Raw genomic sequence first — 25,541 nt, forward strand, 5'->3', positions numbered from 1 at the left:
ACTTACAGTTCTAGCAGGGCAGAAATTTGACAAAATGACTAGTTGGTGTAATCCTATGATGGTGCCGCGTTGAATGTCACTGTGCCCTTGTTTGTTGATGGGGTTTGAAAGGCTGTGTAGTCGATTTCTATACACAAATAGCCAAATCCACTAATTTGAAGGGGTGTCCACATACTTTTGTATATATTGTGTAGCTACCGCAATTACCTCATACCCCAGCACATTGACTCGGTACTGTTACTCCCTGTATATAGCCATGATATTTTTACGACTAATTGTTATGCGAAATGGCCCCGCTTAATGTCAAAATTGGCATTTTTGTTCAAATGTTTTGCGCTTGTAATGCATCATAATGCATCTTTGAAAAACAACTATGACATACCTAATGAATAATACACGGCTTTGGTGAAACCCCCCTGTGTATTTGGAACTTTTGGAAATGAAGCTTCTCCTCCCTGTGCCAGCCCTACAATCTTTACAGACTTAGCGAGTGTGCTAAAACATAAGTTATTCATGCCTTTTGCGGAGAGTGAATAATTCCCCCATGTTCTTTTTATAGAGAGAAAATCTGTAAGTTCAATCAGAATCTTAATAACCAAACAATGTAGCCTAAATCCACTTTTGTTCTCATTTTTTGTTGAAGTTCCCCCGTAACCCGCTCTCTTCTTTAGAATACCCCAAATGCATAATATGAGAGCACCCCGCATATAAGGTCATGGTTTGCATCAGAGTTTATAACAATATGCAGTATTCAATGCTATATAATAGTTCCTCACCTAACTATTTCCCATATAGAACCTGCCCATTGGTGCGGTCTGTGTTGGCTCACTCAAACTGACATACATCTCCAAGGTAAGAGATTTGCTAATGAATTTGCACATCATTGATTTTATACTTTCTCGATAGGTGCTTGTTGAAAAAAGGGATATTAATATACACTGAGTAAACCAAACATTAAGAACATCTTCCTAATATTGAGTTGCACCCCCCCCCCCCCAGACACAAACCAATTTGCCTGGCATCTGATATCTCTTTAACCTGGCTTCTTCCCTTCATCTACACTGATTTGAAGTGGATTTAACATCAGTAAGGGATCATAGTATTCACTTGGTCACTCTGTCATGGAAAGAGCAGGTGTTCTAAATGTTTTAAATACTCTGTGTACGTTCACTGTGAGCAATCGTTAATTGTGGTTTTTGTACTTCTCTTGCCTTGTAGGTCAGCGACGCCACTAAGCAAAGACCAAAGGCGGAGTTTTGCTTTGGTAAGATTGTTTTGAGAATAACTATTCTCTTTCCTCTGCTCAATTCATATGGAAATGTTTGCGACTTGGCTGGGCTTTTTATGACCTTTTCAGTATTTATAAACCATAGCCACAGATACTGTATACAGAGTTCTGTAAACTTAGTTCTAGATTTAGAAGGTTAGTGGACMTCTAAACTGTAGTGGACATCCCCATACTGTATTTATTTATCTTGCTCCTTTGCACCCCAGTATCTCTACTTGCACATTCATCTTCTACACATCTACCATTCCAGTGTTTAATTGCTATATTGTAATTACTTCGCCACCATGGCCTATTTATTGCCTTACCTCCCTTATCCTACCTCATTTGCACATACTGTATATAGACTTTTTCTACTGTATTATTGACTGTTTGTTTATTCCATGTGTAACTCTGTTGTTGTATGTGTCAAACTGCTTTGCTTTATCTTGACCAGGTCGCAGTTGCAAATGAGAACTTGTTCTCAACTAGCCTACCTGGTTAAATAAAGGTGAAATAAAAAAAAGTTAAAATAAAGTTTATATGGCCATGGGCTCTTTTTCCCCAGTTGTGTGAGCTGAATTGGCCAAATGATGAAGTCATATGAGGGTAGCTGAGTCCATGTTTCTGTCCAGCAATACATTCATATCTTTTCAGGATTGACAATGACCATCTGTCTGCCCTGACAGATGCCACTATGTACACAAGGCTAGAGTGTTTAGATTAACTTGAACCTGAGGGAGGAATGCATACTTGCCCTTCTCTCACCTCTTTCACCTCTGCTTGCTTTCCCCTTGACATGCTAAGGACATCCCTGCTTAGCTTCAACAGAGGCATGCAGGGTAGCAGCTGACCAGGGTACTTACTGTATATGGTCCCTTCTTGCCCTCTTGGTTTATCTGGTTCAGAATTGTGTGTGTGTGTGTCAGCATTTAAAGCTGATTTTATGGTCATTCCGGCATCTGCATTGGCCGTACAGCATTTACTGCGATGCGGCCTCCGTAGAAGTCAGGGCATTCATACTACTTGTGCTTTGCGGTGCAGATCTGTTGTCACGGATGTGATTTTGTGTTTATACAGGACGTACAGCCCCACCTACCGTCAACCAATCATGTCAGTGTGCAGCTATACAGAGCCCTCCGCATTGCTAAAACATTTGGGAGGCGCACAGCCTGTCTCTTATACACATCTAGATGTGTATAAGAGACAGCCTCAGGACCGTATTGCCACATCAGGCATAAATTGGCTTTTAGGCTTGGGTGGTATACCTTATAGCGGCATATTTGGAAATAGCCACTGTATGTTTTTTAGTTTTTTTCAATATTGTCAATACCGTTAACTATTTATTTTGACGTTTTTTTAATACATTTGAATATTTGTAACTACTTTTTAACCTCTTAAATGTGAAGTCCCACGTTTGGGGGACCTGCGTGGTTCTGGTACCGGTTCCGACCGACATCTTTGCTTATAAATTGATCTGTGGACACCATAGATCGAAATGAGCGATAGCCCTGGTTCCCAACGGACACAGTAGTGTAATTTTTTTTTAGCCCGTGTGACGTAAGATGTGAGATCTGAAACCACTTGTATCTGGGATGTCCCTCCTACCATTTAATTTGCTCTTCCGACTTTCCATCAACTCTTGGCTGAACTCACCACTGACAAAGCACATGCGTGCAATCCTTACATTGTAGTGCAGTAGGAGAGAGTGGTTTCATCACTGTAGCACATTCAGAGATTGATATATAGCCATTCATCTAAAATAATTCAGATTTTAAACCAAAAAAAATCACTTTTAGAAGGACAATATTAATGAGATGAAAGGCGAGTTCCTAGCAAGTTCAGGAAGACGGGGCAGACGTTTTGATCAAGAGAAAATATGCAATGTTTCTCTAACACTAAACATACAAATATGTATTTTACAGTTATAAGGAAGGTGAAATCTTAGTAATTTTATAATTTGATGACACTATATTTATAAAGCATACAAGTCCGTTCAAGCCTTGTTCGTACAGTTTTGTTGAATAGGATATGCATCATAAAATATTTCATATTATACTTGAACTTGTGTCCTGAAAAGTGACTACACCTCAGCAGTTTACTTCTTCTTTTTTTACCAGAAAGATGAGATTTTAACCTTTTTATTTGAGTATGCAGCATTACTAGTTATTGTTGTTTATGGCCATCTCATGTTAAACAATAACTTTTGGGGGGTTACGTAGATTTACATTTAACTGGTTTTATGTAAATAACTGCAGTCCTCTTGTGCAATACGTTAGGAGATACATTTTTCAATTTGAAGCTTACCGGTTGTCCCCAGTTAGGTGATGTTTGTTAAAAAGCACACAACGACGAGAGAGCCTTGTGAGTCACTCACTGTTGTGCAGTACACGCCAGGTGATTTAGTTACAGTATGGAATTCACAACTAAATGTTTGCCGGCTAAATATTTTTTAACTATTAAGTTAAGTCTGAAATGTGCTAAATGCTTTGCAATAGGGCATTTGGTTTGATCATTTAGTAGCTAGTTGACTGTCTAGCGAAGGGGTTAGCTTCTTCCAAAAACAAGCTTCACTTGGTAACAGCAGAGAATCCCCTCCTGGATCATAATGTTTGTTTTGTGCATGCAACAAACTGTGAGTATAACAATTTGTTTTATTATTTGTATAGCTTTATAAGCTGGCATATATGTCCTTAAAATAGATCAGTGGGGTTTGAAAATAGTGCACCTTGTGTTGAGTTCCGGTATTTCTGAATATCCTGAGGTGGCACAAGGTTGGTATGACAATCTGGAAGTCCCCCATCGTCCTCAATTGGAGGAAACACTACGTTTACTGTCCCTGTTTGGGTTTTGATAGGATGCTGGCATCCTAATCGAACCCATTCTAGATAGTCTGGGGCATTTTTAAAACCGCTGTTTGCGTGTATTGTTTTGTTGATTTCGACTATAATTACCACCGCGCCTCCCTACCGCACATGTGTTAATGGGTGTTTTCATTGAAAGCTGTTTGAGAAACGCAGTCATACTTCCCAGATGGACTTACAATAAAATGAGAGTCAGAGTGGCAAGTTCATGTCTGTGTGTTTGTGGCTCTGATGCTGCTGTGTGACTCAACCACACACGTTTTGTGTGTATGATTGCAGCTGTGAGTCAGATCTTAGACGACCTCTCCCAGCTTGTTAGTCACTTCTATTGATAACCCCCACCACCTTTGGTACACACCTCTTCAGCCAGACTGTGTTGGTACAGCTTAAAGTGGGGTAAATTGTTTGTGGTAACATGGTATATACACCCCTGTCAGATGATACCATTTTAGTTTCATTTTAGCACATTTAGATTAATTGCCTGATCTTATTTTTTCCCATGGTCTACTTGTTTCAGTATGTTTAACAAAATGCCCATGCCATGTCTGCCTGTTACTGATTCTCTCCCACTCATTGAATCCACAGCATTAATGTTCAATCAATGGTGATGATCTCTCTGCTTTCAGTTTCTATCACTGTGGGATTTGTGTGGACATAACAAGTGGGGATGTGACTTGTGAGCAGGACTCTAAAGTGCAACCATCTTATTGTCAAATATTTTGCTGTGCCAGATAATTTTTGTAATGATTAGGCTTCGCTGTACTGCTGTTTCTGAGTGCCCTAGAGCACAGATTCGTGACCATGGTGGTTGCACCATTACTACAGAGAGCCACTTGTCTCAAAAGTTGTCACCCATATTACCGGCATAAAGTTTTTTTCCTTCTATTGCGCGTTGGCGCTGGTCTGGGTGCATCTCTGTTGGCATTTTACATTATTAAACTGTCGCAGGCTGCTCCAAAACCACTTGCGGGCCATTAACACCGTGTCAGTTATGTTATCTCTAGTCCAGCAGATGAAATAATTGTTCCATTTTATGATGCAAGTATCAAGCTTGGTACACTAATACAAGATACCTTAAGGAACATTTTTAAGACTGGAGGCAGTCTGGGAAGCCTGTCAGTCAACCGGATTTCCTGTTGGAAGAAAATAGGGTAAAACAGAGAAAGAGGCGAAGTTAGAGGGATAATAAGAGGCCAAAATCTGTCTTCTCCAGCAGGTGCCGTTTTTTCTTATTTCTTTGCTCACCAAGCAAGGAGTTTTGTATTGGCGGTCAATGAGTGTCGAATTTGGATAAAACATTTTATGGCTTATTTGCTACGTGTGGCTTATTTGATCGAATAGAAGTTTTGTAATGCCTAGATTGTTATGAGTGTACTGATTTAACTTTGAGAAAAAACACTATCGGAATTGTGCCTTTTGTTCACACGCGTGTAGCCCTCTCATTGGCCCACCTGATCTTGCCTCCACCCGACTGTTTTCCATTTTTGAAGAAATATATTTTCATTGTTAGAGCGGCCACTAGAGTATCTGGTCAATATAATCGGTAATCTGTGGGTTAAATCATTCCAAACAGTATTGAAATTAATTGTATCTAGGCTTGTGCGGTATCCAGATTGTCATACACTACATATTCAAAAGTATGTGAACACCCCTTCAAATTAGTGGATTCGGATATTTCAGCCACACCAGTTGCTGACGCGTATTTTTTTTTGCAACCAGCCATGCATTCTCCATAGACAAACATAAAATGGGTTTCTATGGCCAAGCAGCTGCACACAAGCCTAAAATCATCATGTGCAATTACAAGTGTCGGCTGGAGTGGCGTAAAGCTCTCTGCCATTGGACTCTGGAGCAGTAGAAATGTGTTCTCTGGAGTGATGAATCACGCTGAGAGAGTGAGAGAGACTTAATGATGATGGTGTTGGAGTTGTGCTTGGCCACGCAGTCATGGGTGCACATGGAGTACAGGAGGGGACTTAACCCCTGAGGGGCCCCCGTGTTGATGATCAGCATGGCATAGGTGTTGTTGCCTACCCTTACAAACTGGGGGTGGAGGGAGGTCTTTAGTACTGGGGTCCTTAGCTTAGTGATGCACTTTGTTGGCACTGATGTTGAACGCTGAGCTGTAGTCAATGAACAACATTCTCACATAGCTGTTCCTTTTGTCCAGGTGCGAAAGGGCAGTGTGGAGTGCGATTGAGATTGTGTCATCCGTGGATCTGTTGGGGCGGTATGCGAATTGGAGTGGGTCTAGGGTTTCCGGGATGATGGTGTTGATGACCAGCTTTTTAAAGCATTTCATGGCTTCCGACATGAGTGCTACGGGCAGTAGTCATTTAGACAGGTTACCTTCGCTTTCTTGGGCACATGGACTATGGTGGTCTGCTTTAAACTTGTAGGTATTACAGACTCAGTCAGGGAGAGGTTGAAAATGTTGGTGAAGACTCTTGCCAGTTGGTCCGTGCATGCTCTGAGTACATGTCCTGGTAATCCGTCTGGCCCCGTGGCCTTGTGAATGTTGAACTGTTTAAAGGTCTTTCTCACATCGGCTACGGAGAGCGTGATCACAGAGTCATCCGGAAGAGCTGGTGCTCTAAAAGGTATTTAGCCCGTCTGGTAGGCTCGGCTATGATGTAATTTAACACATTGATCAGAAGGGGAGAAGGCGACGAGTAGAGGAAGTTGGGGATTAAATAATTACGAGAGAACGATGTATGGAGACAGGAGTGCTCTCTGTGCCAGAATCAGGAATTGACCTAAAACCCCTTTGTGATTGACAAGTGCGTGTGTGATTTGTGATGGCCTCGAGCCCTTTTTTGTTTATCTTGTTAAACAAACATTTTCATGTCAACTTTTGATTTGGGTCACTCACTATTGTCTTCCTTCTCTTTCTTGGCCTTTCCCTTCCTCTTTCTCAGTCATCAATGCTGGCATGAGGAAATTCTTCCTCCAGGCCAATGATCAGCAGGACCTGGTGGAATGGGTGAATGCTCTCAACAAGGCCACCAAAATCACTGTGAGTCTCACTCAATTCTGCACGGTCTTCTATTACTAAGAACCTGAAGACCCTGCCTAGTCCTCTTTAGAAAATGATGATTTCCTGTCCGTGACTGAATATTTCCTTAAAGTGAGTAAAATCTCAAGATTTCACTTGTATGTGAGTCAGAGAGTGACTCAGGATGGTGTATTCTTGGTACCTTTCTGCCCTTGAGTTGGGGGAGCTGTGCAGTACTCCCACTCTACTCTTGGAATCCCTCCAACCTCAAAAAAGGGCTAGGAACAGGAGCGGATGTCTGCGGCAGTGATTAACCAACATACACAGAAATATGGTTGTCCTAAGGTGTTATCCCCCTGAAACAGTCACAGAATCGAGGTCTACTGTACATGTTATGAATGTTTGTCACACTGTTTTCTCTTGCAGGTGCCAAAGTCATGTAATGCCCAACAGAATGTGGAGAACCAGAAAGCTCTTCTGGACATCCTGGGACCCAAGAAGCAGGTCTCCTACAGGACTGACATCATTGGGGGAGTTCCCATCATCACCCAGACGCAGGTAGCCAAGGCTAGCCGCCCTACCTATCCCTAACCCTAGCTAGTTGCATGTCAATAGAGTTGCAGTTGATAGTTTGAGCATCTACAGTCTTTCTTTAGGGTACTATCCAAATAAAGTGGGACTGAATGTGCCATAATGACTTATGTCTACCCCCATAACTCGGCCTCACTAGATATAGCCTTACCTAGTCAGCCTCTTATTTAGTTGTAAATTAACTGAGATGTTGTGGATGTAAATCACCTATGGTGTATTTCCCTCCAACAGCAGGAAGGGGGTGAGGGCCAGGAGGGTTCGGAGCGTGAGTTGCTGCGGAGGTCGTACAGCCAGCTGCCATACTTTCTGGGAAGGCCGACCCAGGACCGGGCGGTCATCAAGTCTGGCTACTGTGTGAAGCAGGGAGCTGTGGTGAGTGTAGTGGGGTACAGTGAGGGGCTCTGAGTTTGGGGTATTTTAGGTTAAAGTATGAGGCCATGAGTATGAGGAAGTAAATTGCTATTTTCTTTTCCCCAGATGAGAAATTGGAAAAGGAGATATTTCTTACTGGAGGAGAACTCAATGAGTTACTTCAAATCAGATCTGGTAAGCAGTTTTCATTAACGCTGGAAAGCATACCAGAATGACTTTTTACACACTCACACTGGGTTTGTCCGCTCCACCTCAAGTCCCTGGAATCTTATGCCATTTCTACACATGTCCTAGCATGCCACTGTCTCTGTGCCCTACCCACACACACACACACACACACACACACACACACACACACACACACACACACCACAAAGCACTTCCATGCTTGCCCATATTTTGTACCAGCATGTGTCTATTTGGCATTAACAGTGGACAGTATTTCTCCCTTGTCTTCCAAATATACTGTATCAATAAGGTCTTGAAAGTTGGTTTTACTCGACAAAGAGGATTCCCAAAGACTGTGGAGCAAGTGTCATAAGGATATAGCACACGTTATAGCACTATGTTATACATTTTGGGCTCTTAAAATGTTATTTTTCATTTTCTTGAACCGCTCCCCCTCTTTCTTCAGGAGAAGGAGCCTCTGAGAATGATTCCATTGAAAGAGGTCCACAAAGTTCAGGAGTGCAAACAGAGGTACTGCACAACTCAACATTGTCATGGTAAAACGTAGCCTCTACATCCACCTACATTTAGCATGTAGCCAACTTTGATTTTGATCACTGTTGGCTTTGTATTTCCAGTGACATCATGATGAGGGATAATCTCTTTGAGGTCGTCACCACTTCTAGGACTTTTTACATCCAGGTGAGAAGAGACCAAACATCTTTTTACCAACACACTATTACATAATGTCTAAATCAGGGATGGGCAACTTTGGTGGGGCTGGCGGCCACAAAAAATCTGAACTAATGATGAGGGGCTGGAGTGGCCGCTGGCGTACCATCCGGGGGGACCCACAGCCATACACTGGCTGAAATCAGTAGATGATAGGACATTGACAAGTTGTAAATACAACAACTACTGATATTTTATCATACAAAAATTGAGACATGTATGGTCTGTTTACATACATTTTAAAGGCTATTTATACWGAAAATGTGTATAAAACCCGTATAAACTGTATTTATGATTATATGACAATGTTTTAGGTTGACAATAATTATATTACGCAATTTCTGATATCTCCTGCATAAATAAAATCAGGATTATGCCTGTACAGCCATTCATTCCAATTAGACTGGTTTGATATTCTCCCTAACTAATATGTCTGCCATTTTCACCCCATTCTGGAACTTAGAGGGTTTATGACATAGCCCCTCTGGTAATTTAATAGAATCTCTATGGTCGCCCCCCTTTGGGCCAATTGAGATATCACGTGTGACCTAGTACATTTCTGTTAATCACGATAGCTCGTGCCTTGGGCCAATCAGTGTATTTTTGTAAATGCTGGCTCTATGGTAAGACGCATAATTTACCCAAGTTTCATCAGAATCGGTCCAGTGCTGTCTGAGATATCACGTACAGCAGCCGGTCCACAGTCCCCTCCCCAATTTCACCTTGGGGGACAATTAGCAGTTTTATAGCTAATTTCCTGCAATTTTACATATTTTGACATGTTAATATAATATCTGAGTGAGAGTGACTTTTAAAATCATTGGGGCCCCACCGGTCAGTAATTCGACCATGATTACTACAAGTTTAGATAGCTAGCTAGACTAATTTACCAATCCTGCCCAAAAGATTTGCTGACATGGGCTAATTGAGTGATAATGAATCATGTTCTAAAAGCAGCTCTGCAGTGGTCACTAGCTGGCACAGCCACAAAGTCATACAATCTGATTTTAAACCTAACCTTAACCACACTGCTAACCCTAATGCTTAACTTTAAATTAAGACCAAAAAGCTCATTTTTGTTCATGAATTCTTACAATATAGGTAATTTTGATTTAGCAGAAGGCCTATCTAAGGGGATATCGCTCACTTCTGCCTCCAGGACAAGACTTGTAACAATAAATGTCAACCTGTGACTGACATAACACAAAAAAACGCTGATGCACAACCACATTTCAAATTCGCACCTTGTGTATTCTACTATTGTAACTCATCCGTAAATTGAGAACCCCAAGAATGTTTTGAAATATATTTTTGGGAAATTGATCCACGGGCTGGCAGCCAGTTGCCAATCCCTGGTGTAGATTAATGTCAAGAATTTTACCCCTTCAGTATATTTCTTTCCCTCACCCTTGACTTTCCCCACTTTACTATTTGCCCCTTATCCCCACTCCCTTCCTCCATCCCCCTGCCTCATTCTCCCGTCTCCTCTTTCTTTGCAGGCTGACAGTCCAGAGGAGATGCACAGCTGGATCAAGGCTGTCTCTGGTGCCATCGTAGCCCAGCGGGGACCTGGGAGATCTGCAGCCACAGTATGTAACCACCCAGCAGGCCACTGTGGTTATAGGGCTACTGCATGCGCTGTCACTTCTGGCCAGTCTCCTGTCTGTCTGGTCCTTAGTAGCAACACAAACTGATCTGATCTCCATTTGTTTCACGTGTTCATGGCAGCCCAAGCCAAGAGAGATGGCTCAGACACACACCACACACACACAAACAGTGAGGATGCAGGGAGGAGTGAAAAGTATGTCACATTCTGTACTGACTGCAGAGGGTAGAGGTTGGCATTCTCACCCAGGTCCCCCTCCTACTGTAGGTATTTGCCCTCTTTGTGACAGTGGCATTGCATAGGCAATCGCCACATCAGGGTTTCCGTTAGAAAAATGTGGCACCGGACATTTGACCGGCAGCAGTTTAATTTACTGGACATTTGAGAAATGTACCAGACCCATATCCATTGGGTGCGTAACCTGATAAGGGCGTCCACCCACTGTGCTCAAAATGACAAATCACATTTAGATTATGGTAATTCTTCTTAACAGAACATGCAAGTCAAGGATGCAACGACAAATTCTGATGTGCGTTTGAAGATGTTAGCGTAACTGTCCACGTGTACTTTTCCTCAGCCAACAAGACGAGTAACGAACAGCAACATCACTAGTCTATGTCAATCTACTATCCCCCGTAGTAGAAAGGTGTACCTATTCTATTGTTCAGCTTTTCGTTCTGTGCGAGGAAGAAATAGCGTATTCCAAAAAAACTCTGGGACAGTTGTGGGAGGATACATCACAAATTCATACAGCCAGTAGCCTAGACTACATCAAAAACATTTTAAAAAGCAATGAGGCTGATGCAACAGAGCAGAACGTTTAGCATAAAATGTTGATCAACTATTATTTGTTCACATTATAGGCGCAGCAATGTGCACAATGCGGTAGACTACTTGCTGATGTTCGTTGCATAATGCAGTTAGCAGTAAAACACTGTAGTCAAAAGTGCACTGCACATGCGAGCGATTTCATGAGACTGAGATGAAAATATCTGTCAGAAAAAGGGGAGGTCTGTTTTCAAATGATGGCGCAAAGAACATTAACAACTTCATAGTTAAGAACATGATAAAAATATGGAAGAAAATGTAACGGATTCTACAAGAATCAATATCACTCCCTAAAAACACACCCCTTATGGAACAATCCTTGGATAGCTTTTCAGAATTCACAGATAACTTGTCCCGCATAGAAACTGTAAATTACTTGGTAATAGGAAATACAATTATTTCCATGACAGAATTAAAAAGCAATTTTGGTGCCACCAGAGTCTCTGGGTTCGCGCCCAGGCTCTGTCGCAGCCGGCCGCGACCGGGAGGTCCGTGGGGCGACGCACAATTGGCATAGCGTCGTCCGGGTTAGGGAGGGTTTGGCCGGTAGGGAGGGTTTGGCCAGTAGGGATATCCTTGTCTCAGTATGTAAAAAATGTAATAAAATGTATGCACTCTACTGTAAGTCGCTCTGGATAAGAGCGTCTGCTAAATGACTGAAATGTAAAATGTAAAATGATACTCGTATGATAGGTAAGATATATACTAAACCTTGCAAAGATCCTATCCAACTGACAATCGCTTAGAAAAAAATATGAACTACTTGTACCTAGACCTAAAAAAATCTGATATCGGCACAAGATGGAGTATTGGAACAAAACTAACACAATTATAGTTAATTAAAATGTATGCTTAATCCAATATTGACTAATGTACAGAATGTATTATACAAGAGACTAAATTCAGAAATTCTACAGCACAACGGTTGAGTCATGTCTTAAGCGTAAAACCAACACTGACTCGATGATTCATGCCTTCTGGGAATGCTATAAAGTCTGAACGTTATGGGCGGAGTTAGAAAGTTGGCTGTCAGAAGTTTTACAATATACAGTTACCTTAATTCTGTCTGTCTACATATTTCAAGACATGGCATATGAGGGTTGGGTGAGACCCAATGGGTTGTACTGTACTTTTCTCATCAATCATGTAGAAAATTTTTGCTTAACTGAAAATCCAAGTGATCCTGCATTGTTGGGATGGTGGAAGAATCAAATGCATTATTATTTGAATATTGAAAGGGTGTGGGCGACAAAGAAGGGCAGAGTGGTGCAGTTTGAGGTCATGTGGAAAAGAGTATTGCAGGTGCTGGAGATTGAGGTGGTGGAAACGTGAGTCTGGGCAGATGCGATGTCGAAGTTTGCATGCGTCTGTCTTGTCTTTTGTCTGTTTTAGGTTTATTGTTTGACAAATAAAATTGTACAAAAAAAGAAAGAGGCGAGATCGTTTAGCTGCTGGACAATGAAAGATAATTGATTTGAAAGCCAGTAGAACATGAGAGAAATAGGCTACTGGTTTCAATGGCATATGGAAGACTTTATAAAATATTTGCCTCCACGTTTGGTCATATTTTGGCTAGGCTACTTTGAAGCTAGGTAAACAAGCCTCATATATGTAGTACAGCATTCTGGTTTCAAACAATTAAGGATATGTTTAAAAAAAAAAAAATGCATACTGTTTCCAGATCATTGCATAGTGGTGTGTGACGCGCTGAAGCTTGCCTACCGTTATATGCACTTGAATGGTGAATGGGAAGTGAGCTTCAATTATCAGTTGAGAAATAAAAATATCAGCTCTTTTTAAATGGTGGCAATCAAAGCAGTTAACACACAATTTTATTAAGAATTGTTTCACAGTGATTAGGCTTATAAAAGCTCATTTCACTCCAGGAGTTGTAGCAGCAGCTCTCGCACTGTCTGAGAGATTTTTCACTTAAACTAGGCTCTGTATCTTTATGCTGTGCCAATTTAATTCCACAAAGTTATGCAAATGAACCCATCGACCGATAAGCATGACATCGACTGGTATTTCCATTAATGAATAGGCTAGAAAGCATTTTGCAATGGGATTTTTTTTAATTCTCCCGGACAGTTGGCTGGCGCCAATTTTATTTATCAATAAAAATATCGGCCAAAAGCAGGCTATTACCGACTAACGGAAACCCTGCTCCACATGTATACTTCTCTTTCTACCACTCCCTCTCTTCCCCCTGTACTGTGGGCTAGGCTGGCCCTCCCCAGCCTGCTCTAATCCAGCTGTCCACTGTGTTGTTGCAGATGCGGCAGGCCAGACGGCTGTCAAACCCCTGTATACAGAGGTATACGGCCCGAATCGGGGAGTGCAGCACGTATGTCAGCTCCTGTACCCCAAAGTGCCTTCTATATACTGTTGGTTTTCACTCACTTTTTGTTTTTTTATGTCATGGTGTGGACTGGAGAGTCACCCATCTGCCTCCCTAAAAACCAAACTGTACATGTCCCTCCCTGTGCGGGCTTTAACCCCTCCACCCCGCTGCCCATTCCATAACTCCAACTCAAAGTCCTCCTCTCCTCTACCTCTGCTTTTTTGCTTTTCCTCTCTTCCTCTTCATGCTCTATGTCAGCCCTGGGGTTAGTCCCATAAACTCATTCCCTTGACTTACTGTAGCTTAACCTCCCTGGACCTCTGCAGCTAGTCACTACCTCCCATTCATTCCCACTTCCACACCCCACTCACTCCCACTTCTTGCAATTGATAGGCCCTGTTGTCACCATTGTTGAAGATGACAAAACTTTTTAAACATCCCTCTGTAACTTTGAAACCCTTACCACACACACAACTAATGCCTCTCTGGTACAGTGATGAAAGCTGTTGCACAGACCTGTTTCCTGTCTCTGTCCTGTCATGTCACTTCATATGTCTCTGACTCTCCTTGTCTTTCTTTCTCTCTCTGCAGTCTCCTGCAGCTGTGTACCTGTCTTAGATGTCTCACATCCTGCCTGTCTCTAGTTCTACCTCCTGTCCGCTGCCTGTATGTGTGTTTACTCTCTCAAACTGTTGACTTGCATAACCCAGTTAACTTCTCATTTTCTAAGCCAAGACAACTTGAAGTCTGAATTAATGTTGTCTTTGGGAACTAAACCCTAGTCTTCTTAACATCAATAACAGTTTAGCTGTTGGTGTGTTTTGTGTTCTGCATGTTTGTATGATGACGACTTCTGTATAAGCACATGTACTCTGAAGCTCTTAAACTAACCGCCCTGGCATACTTGAAGAATCACTCAGCCCTTTGTTTACTCACACATAAGCAGTTGCGGTGTAGGTGTTTCCGTTGCATGGTCTGCTTCAAGTCATGCACATATGTTTTGGCAAATGTTCTGTGCCCGGCTGCATGTTTGAATGCATGATACAGAATTATGATGACTTTGGTGATGCTTTACACAACATAGATTTGGTAGAAAATATATTTTTGAATAGCCAGCAAAGGCAATCGGGAGTTATTTAAGTATCCGTCACTAACTCTTTTTGCTGGGTAAATGGATTGGGTAAGTAGGTGCTACTGCGTATGTTCCCTCCCAATAACAACACCAACTGGTCACTGACATGTTTTTCTTTTTTACTTACTTTATTCCCCACCCCCTCTTGTTTTGTTTTTTACAGAGATTGAAATCTGACAGTGAAATACTAACTTTAAAAAAATGAGCACTACCACTTCTTCTGCTTTTCACTACCACTGCACTCCTCCCTGTACCCGTCACTGCTCTGCTAGCACTTCTACGGTCTGCAACTGCGGCTACCACTACTTCTACTACTACCACTGCTGCTGCATCAGCCGCTACACCAAAAGTCTGGCACTGGCTCTATTCACAACTCACCATGTTTCCCATCTGACTGTGATTCTGTGGGACACACGCCTCCCTCCTCTCTCAGCAGGAGCACTGTGGCCGTTCCTCCCCTTCCACATTCTACCGCAGCCAACCGGGGCCCCCCGTCCCTTGCTCGCCCATATCTGCAGTGCCACCCTACCCAGGGTGCCCTTCTGTCGCGGGCGGTGCACGCTCGGAGCCTTGCGTGGGACAGCGAGCACTTCATGAGCCTCTTGCCGCGACCCAACCACGCCCGACTGTCCCTGCAGGAGACACGCCTGTCCAAGTGACCGCCGACACTGCCCTCGAGTCGCCATGGAGACGGCGCAGCAGCTTCGAGCCCTACCCACCTGAACCCCCCCTTGACCTGGACGCTGATGACCTGCCGGTCAGCGAAGTCTGACCCATGAACTACCCCCACACTACCCCGTAACCTGGCAGAGGGGGTGGGCTACAGAGGAGAGGCTGTATGACAACAGTGATAGTGGGGGAAATGAGAAGAATGCTTTTGAATATCCGAGGGCAGCTGAACAGTGGGCCGCTTGTCTCATCTCCACCAAACTGAACAGAAGTCATTTGGATGGAAATGACAGAAAGCAGGCACTGGATTCCAAGCCAAAGTTAGTCTATAATGTGTCTGACTTCCAACCATCTCAACCCCCTGTTTGTGAAGCTGTTAATCTTCCCCAGCTAGTCAACCCTAGTCACATTAGAGTTGGAGGTCACTCAGACAAAGAGACAGGGGGGTTACGTTCTCTCCTTGTTTTCATTGTTTGGCATCTACTCAGTGGTCAAGGCCTGTGGACATTCACATGAAGTCCTGGAATCAGCTGTCTCTGTGTGGGCTGGGAGGGTGAGATTCACACTGAACTCTACACCAAAGATTCTGCGCCATTTGCCATTGTCTCCCACCTGCTTGCTCTCTTCTTTTTTATTTAATAGGGTTAATTCAGTTTAGAAAACTTTTTTTAAATATATTTTTTTATGTTGATTTAAAATATACACACTGAGTGTACGAAACTTGAGGAACACCTTCCTGATATTGAGTTTCATCCCCTTTTGCCCTCAAAACAGCCTCAATTTGTCAGTGCATGGTGTCGAAAGTGTTCCACGGGGATTCTAACCCATGTCGACTCCAATGCTTCCCACAGTTGTCCAGTTGGCTGGATGTCCTTTGGGTGATGGACCATTCTTGATACACACGGGAAACCCAACAGCGTTGTAGTTCTTCCACACTAAAACTGGTGCACCTGGCACCGACCATACTCCATTCAAAGGCACTTCAATCTTTTGTCTTGCCCATTCTCCCTCGGATTGTGTGTGTGCCATTCAATGTCTCAATTGTCTCAAGGCTTAAACATCCATTCATCTACACTGACTGAAGTGGATTTAACATGTGACATCAATAAGGGATCATAGCTTTTACCTGGATTCACCTGGTCAGTCTGTCATGTAAAGAGCAGGTGTTCCTAATGTTTTGTACACTCAGTGTATACCTGCAGCTCATGACTATGTGGACTCACACAGATTAATTCAGCAATTTGTGAGGATAATATTTTATACCACTCTGTGCCAAGCAAGCAAGTAAGTGGATATTTTAAAGGTCCAATGCAACATTTATCTCAATATCAAATAATTTCTGGGTAACAATTAAGTACATTACTGTTAAAAAAAATACGAAAATAGCTTCTTAGCAAAGAGCAATTTCTCAATCAAGATTTTTGCTTGGTCTTTCTGGGAGTGGTCTGAGTGAGGGGCATAATTGGAAGACCCTAATGGGACCTGAAAACCATCTGTTCCTGGCAGAGGTTTGAAACTCCTTTTTGTTTGTGGTTTATTCATTTATACCATCACCAGGCAAGCCAAACTCATACACAAAACAGCTCTTACACAAAAATGGCATTATCTTAATCTTCACAATTTCAAAGTATTATTCCAACCTCATAGTGTGGAAATATATATAAAACACAGAAAAATCATGTTTTTGACTGCAATGCGCCAAGCTATATTCTCTAATGACTGAATAGTTGTCAAGTAACATAGAACTAATCATACCTGTTCATTTCATGCATGCACTGTTGTTTTTATTGAACTAATGTTGTCTTTAGTTATTTACTTTAATTTATAGTGTATGACCAAATTATTCTAACATACATTTTCTTTATCTGACTTTAAAACCTACAACAATCCCACTCTACCCACACTATAGTACCACAGTTAGAAAGTTGTTGGTACACACTGTGGACTGGTACGAGAGGACTGTGCAGTTCTTAACCAAGCCATGTACATTTGCCTAATCCTAATCCTGCAGGGTATTGTAATGGGGTTTGGATTTGTACCAATAGGACTTYGGTGAGAGAGTGAGTTATGCGACAGAGCGAGGTGGCTTCATTAAGGGACCAAAGTGAAAAGCAGTTACTTCTAGGGTAGGGATGGTCATTGTCTTGCAAAGATGTTTAAATTAATACTCCTACTGGCCACCAACATGCTTTACCCCTGACCTCTTCATACCTGTATACTGTACAGTGGCTTTAACCATTTTTTTAGTGACTGGTACCTGATTTGTTAAGTTATGACAATTGACACTGACTGCTTTGTTCTGCGTGTGTGAAAACATGGTTTTCTTTGGTGACAGTTTGTTGGGATTGTTTTATTTTGTTATGTTGTAATATAATGTGTTTAGATGTATATTTCTGTTTGAACTTCCCTGTGCCTGTATTGCAAGGTAGTGAAGGTTAACCCAACCATGCTACTCAATTGTCTTTTTTCAATAGATCTCATTAGTGGTTCTGCAAAACCATACAGCTGCTCAAGTGCCTGCATAAATTCTATTAAAAAACAAAGCTTTTCTAATCCATTTTGTCTTGTGTACTAGATTTTAATTGTCGCTATTTATTACGGTGATGACTTGGAAGAAATAAACACTTAGAAAATGCTCGTGTTGATTTGAATTATTGCAATTCCGTTCAACCTAGATGAGCAGTGGCTCATGATCTGCTCATCCAACTTTCCCACTGGCCATTTACACATTTTGAAATAAAATCAAGGACTAAATCCAGATGACCTAGACAATTCTAAGAAATCATAAACCGTGAAATAAACTATGCTAAATACTAAGAAATGGTTCAACCTCTGTTACTCAGCCTAATAGTTAATTGTATGACTACTCTGCCCCCTGGTGGTGAAATGTTAACATTTTGCTTTTTTCCCAGAGTAGAAATGTCACACTACATTTGACTCACTCCTGTACAGACTGACCTTTGGTAATAGTCAGTTAGCAGTCAACAATGTTAGGGTGTTCTGTGTGAGCAGTGTGTGATATAAGTTGTGTGTGTGGTTGAATGGAGGCCCACGGTGACCAATGATGTCATACAGTTGCTTGTGGACAACAAAAACAACATCTGGATAGACTGTGGGCCAGTACGGCTCTCAGCGCCTGGGGTAGCCCAGCCTCTCTGCCTTTATTGGCCTACAACGGGCTTTTGTGGGGCTTCTGAGAGACAAATAGAGCTGCAGTTGGCCCTAAGAGACCTTTGCATGTACTCATGCAGAATGATACATATCACACCAACAATGTGTCCAAGTTGAGATTTGTCTTGCTTTATTTTCCTTATTAGGGTGTAACCTAAAGTCGTTTTCAATTGGGTTGATATTGTCCCTATAGGTTGCCATGTCATTTTTACAAAATACATTCAAATGGCAAGAGTGTTTACAACACCAAACGTCATGAACTCCAATGTCAGTTCACTCCCCTCTTAGCAAGGCAAGACAAAGTGAACCATTATGAAAACAGGACCCTCTCCATTGGGATGGAGGAGGATGTTAAACAAGCCCCATAGCCCCACAGGGGGCCCTAGGCAACCTCCATCCCAGTGCCTGGGCCATGAGTATTGGTCCAACCACCTCATTAAACCATAGTCATTAAAATATCCCTGGCCCATAACCAATCATAGTATGTGAGAGCGGTTTATGACCGTGATTCATTGGTCCATTGTTTGCTGGATCTTTTACAGCCCACCACAGGCATCTAATGTAACAGAGATGTGTTGTTCACTACACTATATAAGCCACTAGCTATAACATTGGAATTTCCGCTTCTCACACATGCAATTGGCCAATATTTCCAACAATAACAACAATTTGTTTAATCTTCAATWTGTGCAACTTCAGAAAACTGTTTGGATTTCTGTTAGAATACCACAAAGAGCAGTTAGCTAATTATCATAGGATCAATGTTTGTTGAAATAAAAACCTTTGAATGTTAGCTTTGCTTACAAAATTGATTATGATTCATCCCCACCCAAGTTCCCCTCATATTGGTTTCTGTTTTGTTTCATTCATTTCTGACCACACATATGGCATAATTAATGAATTAAGAAATTGTGTCTTTTTTTTATAAGATTGAGCAATAATTATTTTATAAATGGCTTATAACCCACAGCCACCATAAAACCCCTCACACCATCCCTCGCTGTTGTTTTTGTAGCCTAATTACATGAGTTGAGTAAGTTGCTAAAAGTGACTAGTTCGTATAGGGAACAGTAAAAAACTGGATTTTAGGAAAATCCATTATCTCCCTGGCAGAATTATACATGCTTCATGACCTGGGGTGTAAAGTACTTAAGTAGTACTTTAAAGTATTTTTACTTAAGTCGTTTCTTGGGTATCAGTACTTTACTATTTAGATTTTTTTATTACTTTTACTTCACTACATTCCTAAAGAAAATAATGTACTTTTTACTCCATACATTTTCCCTGAAACCCAAAAGTACTCATTACATTTTGAATGCTTAACAGGACAGGAAAATCATCCAATTCACACACTTATCCCTGGTCATCCCTACTGCCGCTGATCTGGTGGACTCACTAAACAAACATTCTTTGTTTATTAGTAATGTCTGAGTGTACCCCTGGCTATCCGTGGAAAAAAGAAAAGAAAATGTTGCCGTCTGGTTTTTAAATAAGGAATTTGAAATGATTTATACTTTCACTTTTGATACTTAAGTATATTTGAGCAATTACATTTACTTTTGATACTTAAGTATATTTAAAACCAAATACATATAGACTTTTACTCGTAGTATTTTACTGGGTGACTTTCACTTTTACTTGAGTTATTTTACCCGGTCACAACTAATAGACTTGTTTACGTGCTGCTGTGCGGTTTGTTGCTAACGTTACTTTGCTACCTGCCAACTACAGTTTTTACTTTTCAATTACCGTTTTATATTGAACATTTTTCCCTCGCTTGACTTTTCATTCAAGTTTTTCACCCTGTACGCTTTATCTGTACATGGTTCTACACGACCTCCACCAGCCGAAGTTAAGTAGTAACATTAACATTATGCCTTCTAATTGCAGTCGCTGTACTCATCATACACAAGAGAACGGTCACCTTATGGCGAGGATAGCCGTGCTGCAAGCCCAGCTTCAGACGCTGAAACCGAGTCTGTGCCACCAATAAGTACAGATAGTAGTATAAATCCCCTCGCACAGTCACCGCAACCGTACAATTTTCTCATGGCTTCTGGAAGGAAATGCTGTAGGAATGCTCAACCGGTGTCGCTCATTCAGCCGACAGAAACTTTCAACCGGTTCGCCCCATTAAGCAACGAGTCCGAGTCGTCTCTAGTCTCTCCTCCACCCGTTACGGGGTCAGACGCCAAAGCGTCCCACCATTAGCTCTGACAAATTGAACACCCTAGTCATTGGCGACTCCATTACCCGTAGTATTAGACTTAAAAAGAATCATCCAGCGATCATACACTGTTTACCAGGGGGCAGGGCTACCGACGTGAAGGCTAATCTGAAGATGGTGCTGGCGAAGGCTAAAACTGGCGAGTGTAGAGAGTATAGGGATATTGTTATCCCGTCGGCACCAACGACGTTAGGATGAAACAGTCAGAGGTCACCAAGCATAGCTTCAGCGTGTAAATCAGCTAGAAAGATGTGTCCGCATCGAGTAATTGTCTCTGGCCCCCTCCCAGTTAGGGGAGTGATGAGCTCTACAGCAGAGTCTCACAACTCAATTGCTGGTTGAAAACTGTTTTCTGCCCCTCTCAAAAGAATGAATTTGTAGATAATTTTCTGGCCTGCTGTGGAGTGATGGACTCCATCCTAGCTGGAGGGGTGCTCTCATCTTATCTATGAACATAGACAGGACTCTACCTCCTCTAGCTCCACAATGAAATAGGGTGCAGGCCAGGCAGCAGGCTGTTAGCCACCCTGCCAGCTTAGTGGAGTCTACCACTAGCGTAGTCAGCTCAGCTATCCCCCATTGAGACTGTGTCTGTGCCTCGACCTAGGTTGAGAAAAACTAAGCATGGCGGTGTTTGCCTTAGCAATCTCACTGGAATTAAGACCTCCTCCATTCCTGTCATTATTGAAAGAGATTATATCTCACATCTCAAAATAGGGCTACTTAATGTTAGATCCCTCACTTCCAAGGCAGTTATAGTCAATTAACTAATCACTGATCACAATCTTGATGTGATTGGCCTGACTGAAACATGGCTTAAGCCTGATGAATTTACTGTGTTAAATGAGGCCTCTCCTCCTGGTTACACTAGTGACCATATTACCATAGTGACCACAGTTACCATAGTTACCATAGTGACCACAAAGGCAGAGGAGTTGCTAACAATATCAAATTTCAATTTACAAAAAAGAAAATGACTGCGTTTTCGTCTTTTGAGCTTCTAGTCATGAAATCTATGCAGCCTACTCAATCACTTTTTATAGCTACTGTTTATACGCCTCCTGGGCCGTATAAAGCATTCCTCACCGAGTTCCCTGAATTCCTATCGGACCTTGTAGTCATGGCAGATAATATTCACATTTTTGGTGACTTTAATATTCACGTGGAAAAGTCCACAATCGCACTTAAAAGGCTTTCGGAGTCATCATCGACTAAGTGGGTTCTGTCCAACATATTCCCGGACCTACTCACTGCCACAGTCATACTCTGGACCTAGTTTTGTCCCGTGGAATAAATAAGATCCACAATAATGTTTTTCCTCATAATCCTGGACTATCGGACCACCATTTTATTACGTTTGCAATCGCAACAAATAATCTGCTCAGACCCCAACCAAGGATCATCAAAAGCAGTGCAATTTAACCTTGCGTAATACCCTAGATGCAGTCGCACCCCTAAAAACAAAAAACATTTGTCATAAGAAACTAGCTCCCTGGTATACAGAAAATACCCAAGCCCTGAAGCAAGCTTCCAGAAAATTTAAACGGAAATGGCACTACACCAAACTGGAAGTCTTCCGACTAGCTTGGAAAGACAGTACCGTGCAGTATTCGAAGAGCCCCCACTGCTGCTCGATCATCCTATTTTTCCAACTTAATTGAGGAGAATAAGAACAATCCAAAATGTATTTTTGATACTGTCGCAAAGTTAACTAAAAAGCAGCATTCCCCAAGAGAGGATGGCTTTCACTTCAGCAGTGATAAATTCATGAACAACTTTGACGAAAAGATCATAATCATTAGAAAGCTAATTACGGACTCCTCTTTAAATCTGCATATTTCTCCAAAGCTCAGTTGTCCCGATCTGCATAACACTGCCAGGACTTAGGATCAAGGGAGACACTCAGGTTTTTTAATACTATATCTCTTGACACATTGATGAAAGTAGTATTGGCCTCTATACCTTCAAGCTGCACACGGAACCCTATTCCAACTAAACTACTGAAAGAGCTGCTTCCTGTGCTTGGCCCTCCTATGTTGAATATAATAAACTGCTCCCTATCCACCGGATGTGTACCAAACTCACTAAAAGTGGCAGTAATAAAGCTTCTCTTGAAAAAGCCAAACCTTGACCCAGAAAATATAAAAAAACTATCGGCCTATATCGAATCTCCCATTCCTCTCAAAAAAGATGTTGTGCAGCAACTCACTGCCTTCCTGAAGACAAACAATGTATACGAAACACTTCAGTCTGGTTTTAGACCCAATCATAGCCCTGAGACTGCACTCGTGAAGGTGGTAAATTACCTTTTAATGGCGTCAGACCAAGGCTCTGCATCTGTCCTCGTGCTCCTAGACCTTCAACCCAAATTGGTCTACACGGACAAATTCTGGCCTGGTTTAGATCTTATCTGTCGGAAAGATATCAGTTTGTCTCTGTGAATGGTTTGTCCTCTGACAAATCAACTGTACATTTCGGTGTTCCTCAAGGTTCCGTTTTAGGACCACTTGTTTTCACTATATATTTTACCGCTTGGTGATGTCATTCGGAAACATAATATCAACTTTCACTGCTATGCGGACGATACACAGCTGTACATTTCGATGAAACATGGTGAAGCCCCAAAATTGCCCTCCCTGGAAGCCTGTGTTTCAGACATAAGGAAGTGGATGGCGGCAAATGTTTTACTTTTAAACTCGGACAAAACAGAGATGCTAGTTCTAGATCAAAAGAAACAAAGAGATCTTCTTGGATCTGACAATTAATCTTGATGGTTGTACAGTCATCTCAAATAAAAGGACCTCGGCATTACTCAGGACCCTGATCTCTCTTTTGACGAACATATCAAGAATATTTCAAGGACAGCTTTTTTCTATCTTCATAACATTGCAAAAATCTGAAACTTTCCGTCCAAAAATTATGCAGAAAAAGTCCTCCATGGTTTTGTCACTTCTACATTAGACTACTGCAATGCTCTACTTTCCAGCAAACCGGATAAAGCACTAAATAAACTTCAGTTAGTGCTAAACACGGCTGCTAGAATCTTGACTAGAACCCAAAAATGTGATCATATTACTCCAGAGCTAGCCTCTTTACACTGGCTTCCTGTTAAGGCTAGTGCTGATATCAAGGTTTTACTGCTAACCTACAAAGCATTACATGAGCTTGCTCCTACCTATCTTTCCGATTTGGTCCTGCCGTACATACTTACAAGTACGCTACGGTCACAAGACGCAGGCCTCCTTACTGTCCCTAGAATTTCTAAGCCATCAGCTGGAGGCAGGGCTTTCTCCTATAGAGCTCCATATTTATGGAATGGTCTGCCTATCCATCTGAGAGACGCAGACGCAGACTCGGTCTCGAACTTTAAGTCTTTATTGAAGACTCATCTCTTCAGTTGGTCCTATGATTGAGTGTAGTCTGCCCCAGGGGTGTGAGGGTGAACGGAAAGGCACTGGAGCGACGAACCGCCCTTGCTGTCTCCCGTGGGGGGAGGTCTTCGTGGGCTATACTCAGCCTTGTCTCAGGGTAGTAGGTTGGTGGTTGAAGATATCCCTCTAGTGGTGTGGGGGCTGTGCCTTGGCAAAGTGGTTGGGGTTATATCCTGCCTGTTTGGCCCTGTCTGGGGGTATCGTCGGACAGGGCCACAGTGTCTCCCGACCCCTCCTGTCTCAGCCTCCAGTATTTGTCCTGCAATAGTTTGTGTTGGGGGGCTAGGGCCAGTCTGTTATATCTGGAGTATTTCTCATGTCTTATCCGGTGTCCTGTGTGAATTTAAGTATGCTCCCTCTAATTCTCTTTTTCTCTCTTTCTCTCTCTGTCACACCCTGGCCTTAGTTATCTTTGTTTTCATTATTATTTTAGTTAGGTCAGGGTGTGACATGGGGAATGTATGTGTTTTGGTTTGTCTTGGGGTTTGTACGTTTAATGGGTCAGTGTCTTGTCTAGGTGTTTGTACGTTTAATGGGTCAGTGTCTTGTCTAGGTGTTTGTATGTCTATGGCTGCCTAGATTGGTTCTCAATTAGAGGCAGCTGTGGTTTATTGTCTCTGATTGGGAGCCATATTTAAGGCAGCCATAGGCAGTTGGGTTTTGTGGGTAATTGTCTATGTTGTACGTTTGTAGCTTGTGTGTGCACTTACGTTTATAGCTTCACGATCGTTTGTTGTTTTGTTTAGGTTTATAATAGTGTTCGTTTCGTGTTTTTCAAATAAAAGAGAATGTATTTTCCACACGCTGCGCCTTGGTCCTCTCTCTCACCCATAGACGATCGTGACACTCTCTTTCTTCTCTCGGAGGACCTGAGCCCAAGGACCATGCCTCAGACTACCTGGCCTGATGACTCCTTGCTCTCCCCAGTCCACCTGGTCATGCTGCTGCTCCAGTTTCAACTGTTCTGCCTGCGGCTATGGAACTCTGACCTATTCACTGGACGTGCTACCTTGTCCCGGACCTTCTGTTTTGGACTCTCTCTCTACCGCACCTGTTGTCTCTAACTCTGAATGATCGGCTATGAAAAGACAACTGACATTTACTCCTGAGGTTCTGACCTGTTGCACCCTCTACAACCACTGTGATTATT

General features: G+C 42.2%; 1 protein-coding gene across 10 annotated transcripts in view; it reads left to right on the plus strand.

The window, feature by feature from the left end:
* Positions 1-25,529, plus strand: part of LOC111977783 (pleckstrin homology domain-containing family A member 1) — a 39,592-nt gene extending 14,063 nt beyond the window's left edge. The window contains exons 3-14 of one of the 10 annotated variants that reach the window (XM_070448507.1): positions 796-852; positions 1,219-1,264; positions 7,047-7,144; positions 7,550-7,681; positions 7,946-8,086; positions 8,192-8,260; positions 8,721-8,785; positions 8,893-8,956; positions 10,486-10,575; positions 13,694-13,764; positions 14,353-14,427; positions 15,327-18,197. In XM_070448507.1, coding sequence (XP_070304608.1) covers positions 796-852; positions 1,219-1,264; positions 7,047-7,144; positions 7,550-7,681; positions 7,946-8,086; positions 8,192-8,260; positions 8,721-8,785; positions 8,893-8,956; positions 10,486-10,575; positions 13,694-13,764; positions 14,353-14,427; positions 15,327-15,552 — 1,134 coding nt within the window. In that variant the 3' untranslated portion in view covers positions 15,553-18,197. Of the gene's footprint in view, positions 1-795; positions 853-1,218; positions 1,265-7,046; positions 7,145-7,549; positions 7,682-7,945; positions 8,087-8,191; positions 8,261-8,720; positions 8,812-8,892; positions 8,957-10,485; positions 10,576-13,693; positions 13,765-14,352; positions 14,428-15,056; positions 18,198-25,257 lie in introns of those variants that run through there. The other 9 variants (XM_024007426.2, XM_024007422.2, XM_024007423.2 and 6 more) reach the window with 9 other exon arrangements.
* The last annotated feature ends 12 nt before the right edge of the window (positions 25,530-25,541 follow it).

The sequence above is a fragment of the Salvelinus sp. IW2-2015 genome, linkage group LG18 (genome assembly GCF_002910315.2).
Source record: "Salvelinus sp. IW2-2015 linkage group LG18, ASM291031v2, whole genome shotgun sequence".
Classification (NCBI taxonomy): domain Eukaryota; kingdom Metazoa; phylum Chordata; class Actinopteri; order Salmoniformes; family Salmonidae; genus Salvelinus; species Salvelinus sp. IW2-2015.